The sequence below is a fragment of the Lithobates pipiens genome, unplaced genomic scaffold (genome assembly GCF_037356315.1).
Source record: "Lithobates pipiens isolate NorthernLeopardFrog02 unplaced genomic scaffold, aLitPip1_a1.2 Scaffold_3, whole genome shotgun sequence".
NCBI classification, from domain to species: domain Eukaryota; kingdom Metazoa; phylum Chordata; class Amphibia; order Anura; family Ranidae; genus Lithobates; species Lithobates pipiens.
Genome location: NW_027507790.1, coordinates 96,439,175 through 96,459,833, shown reverse-complemented (window position 1 = coordinate 96,459,833; position 20,659 = coordinate 96,439,175). Strand labels below are relative to the sequence as shown.

Genomic DNA, 20,659 nt, shown 5'->3' with positions numbered 1-20,659 from the left:
TACTTTATTGGCCAGCAAACTCACCTGACCTAAATCTTATAGTGAATCTGTGGGGTATTGTCAAGAGGAAGATGAGACACCAGACCCAACAATGCAGACGAGCTGAAGGCCACTATCAGAGCAACCTGGGATTCCATAAGACCTCAGCAGGCTGATTGCCTCCATGTAACACCACATCATGTAATGCTGCAAAAGTAATGAGTGCATACTCTACTGTACATTGACATACTTTTCAGTAAGCCAACAATTCTGTATTAAATTTTTTTTTTTATTGGTTTCATGTACTAATTTTCTGAGATACTGGATGTTGGGCTTTTACTAGCTGTAAGCCATAATCATTAACCACTTGCCGACTGCTGCATGCCAATATACGTCAGCAGAATGACAGCGGTGGGCAAATGGGAGAGATTATAGAAAAAAAAAAGTTTGTTTTGGGGGAGACTTCAATTGTTTTGTTGTAACATCACACGACCAGGGAATTGTCAGTTAAAGTGACGCAGTGCCGAATAGCAAAAAGTGGGGGGTAAAAACTTCCGGGGCTGAAATGGTTAAAAGAAAAGCTTGATCTATATCACTGTGTGTAACATTAGATAGAGATTCACTTTTTGAATTGAATCACATGATATTCTAATTTTATGAGATTCATATTAGGATGGGAGGGGGGGGGGGGGGGGGGAGAAATAAAAGCTGTAGGCGATCCTAAAGCTCAGCAACTTTTTTTAGCACATTTGCTATTTACCAATAAATTCTAATGTGGTTTCAATTTGTACTGTACCAATAAATTAACTCTAATGCTGCAGTTTCAACAAGTGGTTGATAGTGGGTCATAACACTCCACCCTGTCCATTTACAAAACTTATTGTATTCCTTTCACAGAATGCCTTGCATTCTGTGAATGGAGGAGGTAGATTGAGGTTTATCTGGACATCCCCATGTCCATTCTAAAGCTGGATACAGACTATACTATTTTCTGTAAAAAAAATTCCTTCAGATTTACCAAAACTAAATAATATGAGGCCAAACCTTAAGAATTTCAATTTTTATGCAAATCAGGCAGGCCCTTGCACTATGGTTGTGTTAAATCTTTCGTTAGAAGCCTGTAAAGTAGAGGTCTACAAATTATGGCCCTCCAGTTTTCAGGAACTACAATACAATTCCCATCATGTCTGTAAATATCAGTTTTAAAGTGCCTCATGGGACACGTAGTTCTGCATCAGCTGGAGGGTTGTAGTTTGGAGATCCCCGCCAGTGTAAAGCATTGCACCCACAATCAGCAAATTTTTGGTGTAATGCCTCAGCCTTGCAGACTATGTAGTTTTCAGTACCGCTGATATGAGCAGGCAGCTACACTCTGACAAAGACTCAAACTACCAGAGCACTCAACAGCACCCTGCTAATTCAATGAGAACTACAAGCCAACAGTTGTAAAGGCTGTTGGTACTTGTAGCTTTCACATTCAAAGAACACTGAATGAATGATGCAGCCAGGTGGCGCACCGCACAGCCACATGTTCTGTAGATTGTGACAGTTGTCAAAGAACAGGGACCAGTGCATCCATAACATTAATATGTTAACCCAACTATGGGTGTAACATGTTAGAAAATGTGGACCTATCCATGAATGCACTCTATAAAAGCCAGTAGTTGTGCATTTACGTTAATACTTCTAATGCAACCGCCATCCACACATTAAAAACACAGCATTAGAGTAAAACTATAAGTATACAGCAAAATGTGACACACAACCCCCCCCCAAAACTCAGATTTAAAAAAAAAAAATGCTGCATTTTTGTCCCAGATCATTGACAAGGTTTTTCTTTATTCATGCTATGTATTAAGATTTAAAAATATCTCTCTCTCTCAGCTGCTTGCTGTGGGGGCACTCAGTAGGAGGGAGGGGGCCAGAAGTGCCAAAGAGGGAGACGAAAAGAAGAGGATCTGGGCTGCTCTGTGCAAAACCACTGCACAAAGCAGGTAAGTATAAGTTTTTTTTTTTTTTTGTTAAAAATATCACTTTAATGCAAAAGATCTTACTACATTGTAAATAATTTTCACATTGCTGCATATATTAATATATGAATAAAGACGACACAAAGCCTCTCTTGAAATGAAGTTTTATTTTAATATCACGCAAAATAAAATAAAGTACAACTAAAATGCATCTGCTTCTATGTGCCTCTTCATTCTGGAAATCCTACTTAGTTTTACTAACAAATTATTTTAGATTTTTTTTTCGATAGGAGACTGGACAGCTGCTATGGTACCTTCAACACTGAAAACTGGTTTTGTACAAGTGTTCTGAGATTCTACATTTTCACTCTGCTGAATACTTTGAGAACTACTTCACATATGTGTAGTGTGTTGGCATCCTATTTAAAATGAGCTGCTTTAATGCAACACACGAATGCATTCCATAATGCACCACCATAGAATGCCCAAGTACGAATGAACCCCAAAACGGGCCCACATTTGCAAAAACGTTACCTTCAACGCGTGAAACCCTGATCAGGATGTGAAAAATTATTGGTTTAAACATTTGAAGCATGTGGTTTGAACAATTAAGTGCTAAACAGGAAAGATCTGGTAGATTGTTTTGTTTTAGGAGCTAAGCTGCTCATACAGCTTGGGGACATAATCATCCCACTCAGCCTGGTAGCAAGTGCCAGCAACAGGGGCTCCCAGCCCATACTTCTTGCGAAAAGTAGACAATTTAAAGCATCCTCTGTGTTCACCACAGCGGTTAGTCAGAATTCGCTCATCACATTTCTGTGGCTCCTTCTGCTCATACACCATCCAGACATAACGATGGAGACCTACAAAAATAAAAAAAATAAAACAATTTTAACAAAATAAAAAAAAGTGAAAAAAAACAAAGATGTGCAAATATTTAAATCTATATAAAAAGCTGGATATGTTTCCTAAAATGTATCAAATTAGGTTTCATATGAATCTTATTTCTCTGTGCAACCAATATGTTCACAGCAAGAAAGCACAGTATGAGAGTACAATCTTCTAGATTTCCTAATGCAGCACTGGAGCAGAGGCACTTGTATTCATATTTCAAGTCCAATTCTACTCAACTTTCTTTCATTCAGTTTTGTGTGAGAAAGGCCCATCAGGATAAAAAAAAACCAAAAAAAAAAAAACAAACAAACAACATTCCCTACATCTGACACCCATCAGAGCAGGAAGTCAGAAGAAGTATCCTTTATAGGCAAACAGACAGCAAACAATCCTGGCAGAGGTTCCACCCCTCAATCTACTAGAAAAACAGGATTTTGTTACCATAAAATCCCTTTCCCAGAGTTCATTGATGGACACAGCTCTTCCCAATTCTAAACTGTAGGGTTATAGTGTCACCTTCAGGAGTTAGACACTAGGCAAAGAAAAAAAAAAAAAAAATTCAATGAAAAAAAAAAAGGGGGACAAGTTACTTCCCGATAACTGCTTTTCTGGGATACCGTCAAGGAGAGATGACTGGTCCACCTGACAGGAAACACAATCAGCGCATGAGGTTAAAAGGCCCCATCCCTTCCCCCTGCACCTCAGTTCTCCAGGTGCCAGAGAGAAAAACTCTTCCCGTAGTGTACGTACATCAAACCAGGGGTGGGAAGTAGGCCTGCCATCCTGGAAGATATCCCAGAAAAGCAGTTACCGGTAACTGTCAATTTTCTCTAGTCATCTTCCAGGACGGTACACCTGAGAGGATGGACAAGTAGTTAAAAGCCTACCTTAGGGTGGGATCACTGCTTGTAAGACCTTCTTTCCAAACGGCAGATCCTGAGGTGATAGCAGTTCCACTCTATAGTGCTTCAAGAAGATGTCCTGCTTCGCCCATGTGGCTGTTCGACAGATCTGTTCTATTGAGGCCCCAGCTCTTTCTGCTCAAGAGGCTGCCAAAGATCTAGTTAAATGGGCTTTAAGGTTAACTGGTACTGGGGAACCTGTCTGCTTATAAGCCATTCCTATAGTTTGTCTGATCCACCTAGCCACTGTAGATCTAGATGCCTGCCCTCCCTTTCTAGGTCCGCTAAACAGAACCAAAAAAAAAAAAAAAAAAAAAAAAAAGGTGACTCGACTGCCTGCAATCTTTCAATCTAAATATGTCAGCAAGCACCTGACATCTAATAACTTACATTTTTCCTCTTTTTTTGGGGGGGGGGGGGGGGGGGGAGTTTTCACAAAAAGAGGACAAAATAATCTCTTGAGATCTATGAAGCAGGCATGCGACCTTGGGAAGATATAGTGGGTCTTGTCTCCGCACCACTCCATCTTCCGGTACCAAAAAAGGCTCCCTAATTGACAGGGCCTGCAGATCGCTTACCCTTCTGGTTGTAGTGATGGCCAGTAAAAAGGCTAACTTAAGAGTCAAAAATTTTACTGAGATCTCCTGAGCTGGTTTGGAAGGCGCTTTTGTCAATGCCTCCAGGACCAACATTAGATTCCATGGTGGGAATCTTAAATTTTTAAACGGGGGGTTAACCTCTCCCTTGCTAGTAGAAATCTCTTAAATCGGGCTCTGGTCCAGAAATAAAGACAGGGCTGCCATCTGTACCTTCAGGGTATTCGGGGCAATCCCCTGATCCACCACAGCCTGTAAGAATTCAAGTACCAATGGTACCAAAGGATTACAAACCTCTCTATCCAGGCACCAGTGTGAGAAGCAATTCAAGATTCTTGAGTAGATACTCCTAGTGACCAGTTTCTGACTACCTAGGAGGGTCAGAATTATTATCAGAGCATCCCTTGTCTGAGAATCTTCATCTCAAGAGCCATGCCGTCAACTTGAAGAAACCCGGGTTGGGGTGAAGGACTAGTCCTTGAAGGAGGGGATCCTGCGGGAGACAGAGTGGAGGAGAAACCAACCATTTTCTCAGGAGTAGCAAACCATGTCCTCTTTGGCCTCCTTGGAGCCATCAGGATCAGCTTGCACTCTGAGTGGGCCAACCTCTGTAGAACCCGAGGTATTAAGGCTTGTGGAGAGAAGGCATATGCTAGGTGGCAAACCCAGTCCTGAGAGAGCATCCACTCCCTGCGACACTCTCGCCAACCCCTGGGTTGTAGGCACCACTGTGTCCTGCTCTCTTTCCATTCCAAGGAGTCCTACTGTGAGGATGCAGAAGGTAAGAGGGGCCTGTGGGACCTCCACCGGATTCTTATGGCCAGGATGCTGCCGATCGGCACCATTTTACCGGAATCCCATCTGGAGCGTTTTGGCCTCTAGGGTCTCCAGATCCGCCATTTTCCATTTTGGCGTAGACCGGAAAAGGAAGTGGCACCATCTTACTCCACCGGTCAGAACGCTTACACCGATAAGCCAGACAGCACTGGAGGGGTGACTTTGAGCCAGTTAACCACTTGCTTACTGGGCACTTAAACCCCCCTCCTGTCCAGACCAATTTTCAGCGCTGATGCATTTTGAATGACAATTGCGCGGTCATACAACACTGTACCCAAATGAAATTTTTATGATTTTTTCCCCCCACAAAACAGAGCTTTCTTTTGGCGGTATTTAATCACAGTTGGGGTTTTTATTTTTATTTTTATTTTTTTTTGCAAAAAACACAATCATGTTTATTAGTTTGTTATAACATTTTTCAAAACACGTAATTTTTCTGCTTCATTGATATGCGCTGATGAGGCGGCACCGATATGCTGCACTGGTGGGCACAGTTAAGGCAGCACGGATGATGTGCAGCACTGTCATTTGGCGCTGGTGGGCACTGACAGGCGGCACATCGCAGACTGATGTCCCGCTCACTGCAGCCAGTGATCAGCTTTATTTTTTCTCCTCGCGCTGTCAGTCCGGAGGAGAAAAATAGGCGATTACCAGTTGTGTTGACATCACGTGTTCAGCTGTCATTGGCTGACAGCTGATCACGTGGCAAAGGGGTCGGGATCGACCCCTTACTCCGATCTGTGATCCAGAGAGTCTCAGACTCGCTGATCACAGAGCGCGCATCCTTCAAGGGGCGCGCAGGCCAATCGTGCACGGGACGTCGTCAATAGACGTAGTCCTGGCAATGCAGATCCACACTGTAGCCAATAATTCGGCTATAGCGCGGATCCCTAGTGGTTAGCCACTTGCCGACCAGCGCACGACGATGTACGTCGACAGAGTGGCACAGGCAGGCAAATGGGCGTACATGTACGTCCTTTTAAATTTGCCGCCCTGCCATCGGGACCGCGCCACTGGCGGCGCGCTCCCGCGCTGGTCGGGACCCCTTGAGTTCGGTCGCGGGATCCGCGGACTCGATCGCCGCGGGCATCCCCGCGATCGTCTAACGGAGCGGCCAAATGAAGAAATGCCGTTGTAAACAGCATTTCTTCATTCTGCCTAGCAACTAGTGACGCTGATCTCTGCTCCATGTGATTGGAGCAGAGATCAGTGTTCACTAAATGAAAGCCCAACCCCCCCACAGTTAGTAACACACCCCTAGGAACACTTAACCCCTACACTGCCACCCACTGGTTAACCCCTTCACTGCCAGTGTCATTTACACAGGAATCACTGCATTTGTATAGCAGTGATTACTGTATAAAATGACAATGGTCCCAAAAATGTGTCAAAAATGTCCGATGGGTCCCCCACAATGTCGCAGTCACAATAAATAATAAAAAAAAAAAAAATAAAAAAAAAAATAAAAAAAAATAATATAAAAATGCTATAAAACTATCCCTATTTTGGAAACGCTATAACTTTTGCGCAAACCAATCAATAATAGCTTATTGCGATTTTTTTTTTACCAAAAATATGTAGAAGAATATGTATCGGCCTAAACTGAGGGAAAAAAAATGTTTTTTTATATATTTTTGGGGGATATTTATTATAATAAAAAGAAATAATGCGTTTTTTCAAAATTGTCGCTCTATTTTTGTTTATAGCGCAAAAAATAAAAAACCGCAGGGGTGATCAAATACCACCAAAAGAAAGCTCTATTTGTGGGAAAAAAAGGACGTCAATTTTGTTTGGGAGCCACGTCGCACGAACGCGCAATTGTCAGTTAAAGCGACGCAGTGCCGAATCGCAAAAAGTGGTCTGGTCTGTAAGTGGTTAAACGTTTAGGGACAGAGGGAGTGTAGAGCAGTAGTGGGCCACTTTTTACTTTAATGCAGAGTCATTTATTGTATTGCAGCTTACCAATTCTTAGATGTGATGGTTGCATTATTTTCTTTTTACGTTTTCATCTGGTGATCCAACCAGCAAATCTGTTTTTCAAAAGCCCAAGCTCTGCAGCAGAATGTCTTACATGGATTAAACAAATGCAAATCTTTTATACCCCAAAAGAAAAAAAAAAACCACCAACATTTTGCTGTAACCGATTATAAAAGTGTAAGCTGGAAGTTTGGCTTCAATTTGCTTAATGTATTCCTAAATTCATCCAGACTTGTGTCTCCCTAATACTAGGTGTGTTACTGGCCAGATCACCAGGTGAAAAACAGGAGGGAATAAAGCCACAGGAAAAAAAAAAAAAAAAAATCAAAAAAAGTTTCAATTTAATATATTTTTGGTTTATTATCAAGACAAAAATACTTAGACTTTTGTACCACTTTAAGCCTGTGTATTTTCACTGTAAGCCTGCATAAACATCGTTTTTTTTTGTTTTTTTAAACGTCAATGCCATCTCACACCATTATTTTCCATGAATGCCACTCACCACTTCCTTTTGGTGGACCTGAGCCAACATAATCAGACAGGACACAACCACTGCTGATGTCATTCCCTTTCATGTTTACAACAAGAAAGTGGTGCCATTCCCTAAAACAAAAAAAAATAAAAAACAAACAAACACACTTGAAAACATCTAGATACAATTCATTATTATGGATAGAGTATCAGAGTGTTCGGTGCCTTAACAGAACAAGTGCTTTTACTTGCACAATAATAATCTAACCTGAATTTTGGATTTTTCCTGCTGGGTGCATCAGGGTCTGTCATCGCAAGAGTGTACAGTTTGTTACTGTCCATGCCTTCCCATGAAATGCTTGTAGGGCGGTTCTGAACCTACATTGTGAAAACAAAGAATGCTATGAAAAGCATGTCTATTTAGAATCTTCATCTTTACATCGCTTTCATGAGGAACCATGTAGACCCTACTACAGATTCCAACTACCTTGCTCTCAAAAAGGAACCCCTAAGACCTGGCTACACATTACATCTCCTTTACCTCCTTTTCACATGGAACCACGTAGACCCTGCTACAAGATCCACCTCCTTCCTTACCCCTCTTTTACAAACAATCTGCATAGTTCCTTGTGAAACTAAAGTACGGAAGGAGATGGATCCTGAAGCAGGGTCTACATTAGTTGGCCGATTAATCAAATAATAACCTTAAAAAATGTGTAGGCAATTGATCCTTTAATAGCTATATGCAATGGTAAAAAATAGGATTTTTTGTACTCACTGTAAAATCCTTTTCTCTGTAATTCACCAACCGACACAGCTCCTCTCTAACAAAATGGGTTGTCAGCCCCATCACTGGAGATTACTAGGCAAAGTTGTAACAACACTTCAGAACTTTTAGTTCCGCCCAGGGCGGTCCCTAGGCTACAACCCCACAGCCTGCCCTAGCAGACTGAGTACATCAACAAGCAGTATAAACGTAAAGAGAAAAAAATAAAAAAATAAAAATGAAAAAGGAAAAAGGAGCGGCGGGTGCTGTGTCGGTTGGTGAATTACAGAGAAAAGGATTTTATGGCGAGTACAAAAAAAAAAAAATCCTATTTTCTTTTATATTCACCGACCGATACAGCTCTCTAACAAAACGGGATGACCCCAAGCAGTGCCAAACGAGGGGTGGGAAAAAAAAAAAAAAAAACAAAACACACACACACACGGCAAGTGGGAACTAGTGAACCTAAACCCACAAAAACACAGCAGTGTGTGGGGGGGAAAAAAAAAAAAAAAAAAAAAAAAAAAAAAAAAAAAAATAAACACACACACACACACACACACACACACACACCATATAACCAGGTATCCTCAACAGGAGTGCTCCCCAAGACCGCAACATTGCGGAAGTAATGCAACAGTGCATAAAAACAGTACTGCGTTTTTATCGAAAAACCAGGAAAAAAAACGAAGCTTACATATCCAATTGCAACTACACGGCCGCCTGCAAAACTTTGCAGCCAAAACAGGCATCAGCCGATGCACTGACGTCTACCTTGTAGAACTTGGTAAACGTATGGACAGACGATCAGGTCGCCTCCTTAGACACCTGAGCGACTGAAGCTTGGTGTCGGAAGGCCCAAGACGTTCCGATTGCCCTTGTGGAGTGGGCCGCGACCGGAAAGGGGGGCACCCGCCCCTTCAAGGCGTAGGCTTGTACTACAATCTGTCTGATCCACCTGGAAATGGTGGCCGACGAGACCACCATAACCTTCTTTGGACCAGCCACCGAAACAAACAGTGAGTGACTTCCGAAAGGGAGCCGTGGCAGACAAATACACCTTCAGAGCCCTAACTACGTCGAGAGCGTGAAGGGCCACCTCTTTGGGGTGCTTCGGCTTAGAACACAACAATGGTAATACAATGTCCTCATTGATATGAAAAGCCGAGACCACCTTTGGTAGAAAAGATGTTTGTGGACGCAACACCACCTTATCCCTGTGGATGACCAGATATTGGCGGCCTTGTCTTGCAAGTTGCCCTTCCGAAACCCTCCTGGCTGAGGTAATGGCCACTAGAAAGACCACTTTCTGGGAAAGTCAACAGCGGAATCTCCCTATTTTCAAATGGCGGTTTTTGAAGCGCCAACACCACCAGGTTAAAATCCCATGGGGGTACCGGTGAGCGCACCGGAGGGACTACATGTTGTACCCCCTGAACGAAAGGTACCCACTAAGGAATGCAATGCCAGGGGTCGTTGAAAAAAGACCCTTGATGGTGCTCAATGCCAATCTCTGGTCTACTCCTCGCTGGAGAAACAGCAGGATCCTTGCTATGGAAAAGGAACGCTGATGCCAACCATTCTCCTCACACGTGGAAATGTAAGCATTCCAAGTACGATGGTATATCTTCCTAGAAAAAATAAAATAAAATTGGACCTCGAGACAGAAGGTCCTCTCGCAAAGGCAGTCGCCAAGGAGCGTCTGCCACCAGACGCACTAGATCTGCGTACCAGGGACGCAGAGGCCAATCTGGGGCAACCAGCATCACTGGGATCCCCTCAGCTTCCATTCTGCGAAGCAGACGTGGCAACAACTTCAGTGGAGGAAAGGCATAGATCAGCTGATACTGATCCCACGGGGCCACCAGCACGTCTGACGCGTCTGCCCACTGATCTCTTGTCCTGGACACGAATCTCGCCACCTTCCGATTGAGACGGGAGGCCAATAGATCCACATCTGGTGTTCACTTCAGGCACAGCAGCCTGAATGTCTCCGGATGCAATGCCCATTCTCCTGGGTCCAGCATCTCCCGACTCAGATAGTCCGCCTGCCAGTTTTCCACACCCGGGATGTAAATGGCCGTCAGGGCTGGAATGTGTCGCTCTGCCCACCGAAGTATGTTAGCGACCTCCCGAGCAGCGGCTGTGCTTCTTGTTCCCCCTTGGCGATTTATATATGCCACCGATGTGGCGTTGTCCGACTGAATCCTGATCGGACGCCCTTGAAGACTCACCGACCACGTGTGGAGACACAGCCTGATTGCTCTCAATTCGAGCACATTGATCGGCAACTCGGATTCTACCGTCAACTGAACCCCCATCAACTCCACCCCAGCCGGATTGACTGGCATCCGTAGTGATCACCGTCCACTTTAGAGGAAGGAACGATTTTCCGGACTGAATCACCAGATCAGAGTCCCTGACTGGTTGGCTCACCTGGATCTGTCGATCCAGGGACAACTGAGACTTGTCCCATTTTAACAAGATCTCCTTCTGCAGTACTCTGGTGTGGAACTGGGCGCAAGGTACTGCCTCGAAGGAAGCTACCATGAGCCCCAGTACTCGCATGCAAAACCGGAGCGACAAACACTTGTGGTTCATCAGCAGTTTCACCGCAGGCCTGAGAGTCTGCAATTTGTCTGAAGGGAGCAAACCTAGGTACTCTGGGTCAGCACAATCACCGACTTCTTTAGGTTCAACAGCCACCCAAATTCTTGCAGGGTCTGCATGGTGATCACCACATCCTCCTCTAATGCTGAGGCGGAAGATGCTCTCAGGAGGAGAACGTCCAGGTAGCCCACAATCGCGATCCCACGTTGTCTCAGCAACGCCAATACTGGAGCAAATACCTTGGTAAAGACTCGGGGGGCTGATGCCAGACCAAAAGGAAGAGCCACAAATTGGTAATGGGCTTCCCCGACTGCGAAACACAGAAACTTTTGATGCCGAAGGCATATGGGTATGTGTAGGTACGCATCCTGGATGTCCAAGGACGCCAGGGAGTCCCATTGATGGAGTACAGCGACTACTGAGTGAACCGATTCCATCCTGAACCTCTGCACTTTTACAAAGTGATCGAGGGCTTTCAAGTCCAGGATTGGACGTACCCCCTTCCTTCTTGGGAACCACAAACAGATTTGAGTAGAATCCCTGGAAGCGTTCTGGCTCCAGAACAGGTACAATCACCCCTCTATTCAGCAAGTCCCTTACAGCCCCCAACAGGGGCTCCCGGAGAACCGGGACACGGGTATGCTGGAGGGGAGCAATCTGTTTGGCGGCCAAGAGAGGAACTCTATCTTGTAGCCTGTGGAAATCAGATCGCAGACCCATTGATCGGATAACCAGGAGGACCACCGCGCTGCAAACTCCCGAAGGCGACCCCCCACCCGAGACATGGGTGGGGGGTAAACCTTCCAGCGGTAGCACTTTTATTCGCAGGCTTGCGGTTCCAGTGACGTTTTTGACCATCCGTGGGCGTCCTGGAGATGGTTTGTCGAAGCACCGGGTGGACGAAAAAAAAAAAAAAAAAAAAAAAAGGAGGGCCCTTGCTTGCGGTGTGGCTCCTTAGCCTTCCTGGCCTGTGGGAGTAGAGTACTCTTACCACCAGTGGCATTCTTAATAATGTCATCTAACGAGGCTCTAAAGAGCCGGTCGACAAGGAAAGGAAGATCCGTCAGGGCTTTCTTGGATGCCTGGTCAGCAGACCAGCCTTTTAGCCAAATCAGGCGCCTCAGCACCACAGCTGACACTGAAGCCCTAGCTAACAGAGGGAGAGTATCCAGGGCCGCATCACAAAACGTATTTAAGGCCTTGCACTAGTTGGTCTGCTAGTTCCACGCAGACAGGGGAGGCCTGTTGCTCTCCCAATTCGCGGTGCAGAAGTTTTGCCCACTCAGTGTCTACGACACCAGTGCGGATGCCAGTACAGGTCGCACGGCTGACCCCACAACCGTAAACACGGAACGAGCCACCACCTCTGCCTTCCTGTCCGTGGGATCCTTGAATGCAGGAGTCCCCTCAACCAGGATCGTGGTTACTTTATTTAACCTGGATACTGGGGGATCCAGGACCAGAGGAGCCGACCACTTTTTGAGAAGGCTTTTCCTCAAAGCGGTAACGCACCGCCATGTATTTGGGGACCATGAAGGTCCGTTGCGGGCAACCCCATTCCTTGTACATGAACTTATCAAAATAAGTCAGATACGGGAAAACCGTAGGTAAACATGCTGGCTTGAGAGACCCAAAAGGGACCGGTACATCAGCAGAGGGATCCGCTGGTTTCTGAATCTTCAGGGTATCACGCATAGCTGTGATTGACAGGATAAACCTCCCAGCGCTCTGTGATGACCAAACAGGAAGCTGAGGGCACAAGGGGCGCTGCTAGAGCACAAAAAAACGTGGTCCGGCTACAAGAAAATGGCCGCCAGTGTTCTAATAGAGAATCACTAGGAAAATGGAAGCCAGAAGCATGTCTGACCCTTGCCCATACTTAAAATGGCCACCGATCAGCGCTATAAGAGGCTAGAGAAAACATGTGGCAGACACAGCGCTGCACCAACACAGGACTAAGCTGCAAGACCCAGGCACCCCAGTATAGCTAAACCCCCAGGGGCACACACATGCACCGCTCAGCATCATGGAGGGGAGTTAGGGACCGGGGAGAGAAGAGGGGGGGTGAGGGGGGCCCCCCCGAATCAACCTCCCAGGGAATGCCCAGCTGCTCCACCCTCCCGAGACAGGGAGAGCTGGGGGACATCCCATGGTAGTCAACTCCTGACCCAGCATACTGCGATGCAGACATCAGTAGCCCGGTCATATGTATGCCCCAGAGCATAAAGCTCACCGACCACCTCTGGAGCTGAGGTATGTCATGGCCTGCCGAGCCGTAGCCTGCACACACTCAATGGCCGGACTGGGGAGACTACAAGGATAAGTGAACCAGCCTGTCACCTAGCCGGCTGTAGATAGAAGATCACAGGATCATTCATCTTGCACAAAAAGCCAAGCTTCTGCATCTCAAAAAATAAAAAAAATAAAAAAAATAAAGCACGGCCTGCAGGGTTCCTAGGTGCATCTCTTTCACTAGGCAAAATAAAACTGAGTCTGCTAGGGCAGGCTGTGGGGGTTGTAGCCTAGGGACCGCCCCCCTGGGCGGAACTAAAAGTTCTGAAGTGTTGTGTTACAACTTTGCCTAGTAATCTCCAGTGATAGGGCTAACAACCCATTTTGTTACAGAGAGGAGCTGTGTCGGTCGGTGAATATAAGAGAAAATATAAATAAACTATGGTTGGGAGCAAAATCTCTAATCCACTCTGAGAATAACAGACAGAAGAGATATATACTATTAGAGGTCAAATTGGGTAAATAGACTGATTCATTTTTTCCTTTTTAATAAAAAATGTTTTTTCAGACAGAACGATAATTTTATGCTGGCCATACAAAATCAAGGTCTTAAAAAAAATTGTAATTTTAAGAATGGTCATTTCATTTTTAATCACAGCAATGGGAAAATTCGAAGGCGCAGAATAGAAAACTTCTTGGTCAAAGGAATTTTCAGACAGTGTGGTTGTCGCTCAGAAATTACATTCATTTTAAAACTGAATGTTAAAAGCAAGTGAAATTTTCAAATGACATTCAGCAAATGTACAAAGAATTTTTGCATGAATATTCTCGTTCGAAAATTGATAAATGCATGGCCAGCACAAGGCTTGGTTCAAAGATATGCAGTTTGCTTTTGATCCCCTTCTACATTGCTTTTTGCTGTGCGTTTAGCATTTTTGCACACAACTGCTCATTCACAAAAGGAAGGGGTCAGTATAGTTTCACAGTAAGGTTGAATAAAGACACCAGTCCATCCAGTTCAACCTGAGTGTCTACTATTGTCCCTATCCCTGTACATTGCACACTCACATTGGTCCCTACCCTCAAGGAGCCACAATCCAAGGTCCCCATTCATATACTAGGGCCAATTTTGGACAGAAGCCAATTAACTTACCTGCATGTCTTTGGAGTGTGGGAGGAAACCGGAGTACCCGGCGGAAACCCACGCAGGTACGGGGAGAACATGCAAACTCCAGGCAGGTAGAGTCGTGGTTGGGATTTGAACCAGTAACCCTTACTGCTAGGTGAGAGTGCTAACCACTACGCCGCCCCAGTAAATCACACATTTACCATGGAGAGGAGGGGCGGCCTTCAGTGGAGCCGATGGCTATATTTTCCTCCCTGAAGCAACTGAGTGCCAGAGGGAGGGTATGAAGGAGAAGCCGGCATTCAGCTGCTACAGAAAGGAAAAATAAAACCATCTGTTCCACTATGTGCTGGCCCTCCTCTCCAGGCTCAGCAACCAAAGGACGTGATCTTACCATCACCTGCCCACAATCAATGTCCCCCCATGGTACAGAATCCATCTCCTTCCTTGCCTCTATTCCACAAGGAACCATGCAGACCCCACCACAGATTCAATCTCCTTAAGTCTCTTCCACCAGGAACCATTTCCTTCCTTTAATTTCCTTCACATGAAACCAAAGAATCCTCATATATAAAAATTTACTTGGTGGACCCAAACTAGACTAATCCATTAGAAGTAAAATGATCAAAATAGACATGGAACACCACAACTCAACAAATAAATCACACACAATGCTGAAGAATAGCATGGGGTCCACTATGATTACCGGCCGTGGTTTCCATCTGTTGTCATGCCAAATAATCTGGACCTCTTCTAAAGCTAGCTGCTTCATTTTCTAAAAGAAAATCTCAGGCAAACCTTTTTTGTCCTAGTCCTGGATGGTGTGGGAGGAGTAAAATTTCTGCCATTGTCCCCACTGGGGAAACTAATCCACTATTAATCATGGTGGCAACTGTCACTAATACAAAGTAATAGGGGCATCCAAAATTCTTCTGATGGGGATACCTATTTTGGTGACAACTAATAGGAGATTCCTCCTCACTTTCTGTTGCGTCTCCAGGACAGGAAGTAAAGGAGGGATATCAACAGTATAGCCCAAAATAATAATGCGATCTTCCTACATCACTGACTGACTATTTCACCTGTATTCAGACTTTTTTTTTTTTTTTTTTTTTTAAACACTCCACTAGAAATGCATTTTAAATAGAATTGACATTGGGGGTTCAGCAAGATGATAGAGAGAGAGATTACAATCTAAAAAGGAGACGGTACAGTTGTATTAGCGCTGCGTAAACTGTTTGCGCTAGATAAATCCTGGATAATAATGACAGGGCAGATACTCACTATTATACACATCTTATATAGAAGGGTGATCTGCTATAGTGGTCATACACAATTTCATAAATGATCAATTTCCTTTTTCAATTGATCTCTCCCGATAGGAATAATCCCTCCGCAGCAGGGTTGCCACCTCACCCGTTTAACACCTTTAAGATCGCCCCATGCAGATATACCTTAGCAGGGCAACATCACACATCTGTATGCAATTCCTAGCCCTGGTTCTGGGGCATGCACGCACGCCACTGGTGACCCACTCTCACTGATTGGACACAGCGGAAGCCATTCAGTGAGTCTGGTGGACCTGATGTTTGCCAGCACCCCAGGATCGTTCCTGAGAGAGGCAGAATGGTGGTCTGCCTACGTAAACAAGGCAGTTTGCCGTTCTCTGAGAGGGGAAGATGGAGATCATGTTTCTGCTAAGCAACAATACCACCCCCCCTCAGACACACACACACACACAGTTAGAAAGCACTCCCTATGAACACATTTAAAGAGGAAGTAAACCCTGATGGGTTTACTTCCTCTTTGTTTCCCTGCAAAGGCAGAGCATAATGGGCTACTATGCATTGCATAGTAGCCCATTATGTGTTACTTACTTGACACAGGAGCCAGCGATGTCCCCCCGATTTCCTCGCCAGCTCTGTGACTGGCCAGTCACGTGTGCACGGAAGCCGCCAGTCACTGTATGTCGTTTAATGAAAATGACACGCAGTGACCATTCTAAAGTGTGCATGCGCCGATGTACTCTGCGCATGCGCAGAAGAAATCCTTGTACAGGGAATTGTAAATATCTCCTAAACCGTGTAGGCTTAGGAGGAGATATTTGCAGCACCTACAGGTAAGCCTTATGCCGCGTACACACGAGCGGACTTTTCAACATCCAAAGTCCGAAGGACTGAGTCCGTCAGACTATCCGATCGTGTGTGGGCTGCAACTGACTTTTGACTCGCCAAAGTCCGAAGGACTTTAGAATATGGAACATGCTTCAAATTTTTCCGAAGGAACTCCGCCGGACACGGTCCCCTTAGAAAAATCCGCTCGTGTGTATGCTACTCCGACGGACTAAAACCGACGCTAGGGCAGCTATTTGCTACTGGCTATGAACTTCCTTATTCGAGCCGAGTCGTACATCATCACGTTCGAATCCGTCGGAGTTTAGTGTGATCGTGTGTGGCCAAGTCCGCTCAGCCGAAAAGTCTGTCAGAACTCTGTCGGAATTCCAGCAGAACTCCGACGGAACTCCTTCGGAAGTCTGTCGGACATAAGTCCTCTCGTGTGTACGGGGCTTTAATCTAGGCTTACCTGTAGTTTAAAGTGTGTTGTCACCCTAGCTGTTAACCCATTTCCTGTTAGTGTCATTACAGTGCATATATTTTAGCACTGATCACTGTAACAACGTTACCGGTTCCCAAAAAGTGTCAGGTGTCCAATTTGCCCACCTCAATATCACAGTCCCACTATAAAAAAAAAAAAAAAAAAAAAAAAAAAAAAAAAAAAAAAAATCGCTGCCATTACTAGTAAAAAATAAAAAGAAAAGAAAAAAAATCCCATAGTCTGTAGGCGCTATAATTTTTGCGCAAACCAATCAATATGTTTAATCGGGATTTTTTCTACCAAAAATATGCAGCAGAATACAGATCGTCCTAAATTGGTGAAGAAATTCGATTTTTTTTGGATAAGTATTCTAGCAAGATATAAAATTTAAAAAAAAGGGGAGGAAAAAAAATATAATTCTTCAAAATTTTCACTCTTTTGGTTTATAGCGCAAAAAAAATAAAAACACAGGTGATCAAATACCACCAACAGAAAGCGCTATTTGTGGGGAAAAAAAAAAAATATATAAGACATAAATTGTTTGTGTATGTCGCACGACCGTACAATTGTGAGTTATAGCAACACAGTGCTGAATCGCAAAAAATGGCCTAGTCTGGAAGGGGGTAAATCCTAAGGGGTTAAGCCTGAACACATGAATTACACTGATGAGAATTGAAAGCAGATAAGGCAATTAGTGATTTTAAAGGGGTTGTAAACCCTTGTGTTTTTTTTTCACCTTAAAGCGGGATTCCACTGTCCATCTTTTTTTTTTTTTTGGCATACTGACAGACAATCATTAGTATTAAATATAAGACTTACTTTTTCTTTTTTTCAATACAGCAGCATGCCGTTTTCTCATCCAAAAAGATTTTATAAAACTGTCTCCTGACGGTTGTCATTTTGCCTGTGGGCATGTGAAGCCCACAGGCATCCTCTTCCGGGAGAGTGTGCTGCTAAAAGAGCAGCATGCACCGCCCATTCGATTAAAGATCTCGTGCATGCGCAGTAAGCGCAATATCGAGCGACATCAACAGCTCCGGTTGCCATGACAACGGGAAATAACGCAATTGTAGCCCTCGGTGATGCTCAAGGCATCCTGGGAAATGGTGACACACTTCTCCCAGTAGCCTTAGCGAGCCGGGCTGCCGAGGGAAGTGACGTTTTTAGCCCGGGCAATGGAAGAGGCAGATTTCGTGGGACCACCTAGCAACAGCAAGAAATAGGTAAGTAAAAAAAAAAAAATTTTTTTTATCCAATTAATGTTATTAAGACCCTTTGCTGCACATACTAAAGTTATATTTTTGGAGGCAACACCACTTTAACATATCATATGCATTAGTGTGAAAAACTCCTGACACTGACTGCCACCTCCCCCCCCCTCACCTGAGCCCGTTTGTTTCCTTCGCGGAGACGAGCTGTCCTTCTGCCCGGGGTTCTCGGCTCTTCATTGGATAGATTGAGAGAAGCGCAGCCGTTGGCTCCCGCTGTTGTCAATCAAATCCAATGACACGAGCGCCGGGGCAGAGTCCGGTGTCTTATCATATAAGGTCCCCCATCAGATAGCGTCCGCTACACAGCAACGCAGATTCCGAAAATAGCCAAGGATGAACGGGGCCTGCACCATGAGTCCAGGTTCTAGCCCCACCATCCAAGTGGACATAGAGTAGGAATAAAAAAGAGCTGAGCGCAGCGAGGCCGAGCCCGAAGCGTGGCGAGCTAAGCTTGCCCACGAGGGGCCATCTAATTTTCACAACCCTATGTCCGCTTGGATGGTGGGGCTACCACCTCCACTCACGGCGCCGTTCAGCTTTGGAAATTTTACAAAGCTTCTTCTGCCCCGTACTGCACATGCGCAGTACGGGGCGGACGCTATATGATGGCCGGACTGAATGCCAGAACACCAGCATTCCGTGTCTATGGACGCAAATGCTGGACCCAGGAGTGCGCCCGCAAGGTGACCCCCCGGGGGAGCACTTCTCCTAGGGGGTTATCTGATGCAGGGAGGAGAGAGTGCCGTTGGGGGACCCCAGAAGACAAGATCGGGGCCACTCTGCAAAATGAACCGCACAGTAGAGGCAAATAGGATGTTTGTTATAAAAAATAAATAAAACACACAAAAGGGTTTACAACCCCTTAATTGACCACCTTATTCAGCCGCAGAACCTGTGTAATTCAGATGTGTTGGGTATAAAGGGATGAGGTTGCAACCCTAATCTATAGCCAGCTTCCCAATCGTCCGCTGTGCCACACACAGGGAAATGCAGTTGGATGAGTCGATCGAAGTTGTCAGTGACACCCATGATTTCTCTGTGCAATCTTCTAATCAATTGATGGGAATACTATTGGATTCACAAACAAAGCAATTCAGCAATGCTGATCAAATCATTTTACCAATCAACTCTATTTGATGGAACTGATCAGAAGTTCAGGCTAATTGGATGCCCGATGGATCGGATGACATGCGGACTATATTGCACAGTGTGTGGGCTGGCTCCCTCCCTATATTGGAAGGTATATGGTCGAGCAGAAGGCGGGCACACACTCACAGATCTGTACATAGTAGGAGGAATGTGCTATAGCGGTGGGAGTGGCAGGGACCGTCCACGCCGCAGCGGCTCACAGGCCTGCAGCACTACCTGTGTGGGGGTGAGCACTTGGCCCAGCTCCTCTATGCCCAGCGACCCGTAGTTCACACTAAGCGGGCATAACGGCTTTTCGTCCACCTCGTCCAGGGCCAGAGGCCCGCTCCACTGGGAAATGTCCACCGGCATCCTGCTCTGCGATCAACTCTGCACCACTGTCACCGAGCCCAGCAACACGAGAACGGGGCGGCTCCACGCACTCACACCCCCCGGCCGATGTCTTGTCAAATAGGGTCCTCCATCAGACGCTGTCCCCTGCGTACTGCGCATGCGCAGTACACAGGAGCACAGATTCCGAAAATTGCCGAGGACGAACGGCGCCTGCGCCGTGAGTCCAGGTTCTAACCCCACTATCCAAGTGGACATAGAGTTAGAATAAAAAAGAGCCGAGCGCAGCGAGGCCGAGCCCGAAGCGTGGCGAGCGAAGCTCGCCCGCGAGGGGCCCTCTAAAATTCTAAACCCTATGTCCGCTTGGATAGTGCGGCTACCTCCTCCACTCACGGCGCAGGCGCCGTTCAGCTTCGGAGATTTTCCGAAGCTTCGTCTGCTCCGTACTGCGCATGCGCAGTACGGAGCGGACACATATGGATGGCCGGACTCCATTAGGCAGAACACCGACACGCCACCAATAAAGGAAGGAGGGCGTATACCGGCGCAGGCGTCCTATTGGTGGACGGAGATCACCCGTGTGATGGTCCAGTCCCCCCGCAGCCTGCGGAGAGTGACGGCTGGAGAAGGCGTGTCACATGTTCATCCAGACACCATTAGTGTTGTTATTGCCGAGTGGGCGTGGTCTGTGCGGGCTCTGGAGATGCATGGCAAATCAATGGCTGTGCTCTGCAGAGGGGCTGCGCCGAGTCCTCAGCACAAAGCATACACAGCTCTGCTATTCCCCATCATTCCGTCCTCCTCTCCTTCTAGAAAGTCCAATGACTTCCCCCATCATTCCATCCACCTCTCCTTCTAGAAAGTCCAATGTCTTCCCCCATCATTCCGTCCACCTCTCCTAGAAAGTCTAATGACTTTCCCCATCATTCCGTCCATCTCTCCTTCTAGAAAGTC

The 20,659-nt window shown here is 45.7% G+C and overlaps 1 protein-coding gene across 1 annotated transcript; it reads right to left on the bottom strand.

Annotated features, from left to right (window-relative positions):
* Window positions 1-2,097: 2,097 nt before the first annotated feature.
* On the bottom strand, window positions 2,098-19,805 carry LOC143940569 (phosphatidylethanolamine-binding protein 1-like). Its single transcript, XM_077462064.1, has 4 exons — window positions 19,592-19,805; window positions 7,895-8,004; window positions 7,658-7,758; window positions 2,098-2,812 (listed from the first exon to the last, which is right to left on the bottom strand). Exons 1-4 carry the CDS (start codon window positions 19,724-19,726, stop codon window positions 2,598-2,600), a joined length of 561 nt encoding a protein of 186 aa, XP_077318190.1. The 5' UTR covers window positions 19,727-19,805; the 3' UTR covers window positions 2,098-2,597.
* Between the last annotated feature and the right edge of the window lie 854 nt (window positions 19,806-20,659).

Excerpts from the sequence above, each read along its gene's own strand:
- LOC143940569 (XM_077462064.1), bottom strand. The coding sequence starts at position 19,726 with ATGCCGGTGGACATTTCCCAGTGGAGCGGGCCTCTGGCCCTGGACGAG. Across the intron at positions 8,005-19,591 it reads AAGTGCTCACCCCCACACAG|GTTCAGAACCGCCCTACAAG; the intron begins GTAGTGCTGCAG and ends TTCACAATGTAG. Across the intron at positions 7,759-7,894 it reads AGGAAAAATCCAAAATTCAG|GGAATGGCACCACTTTCTTG; the intron begins GTTAGATTATTA and ends TTTTTGTTTTAG.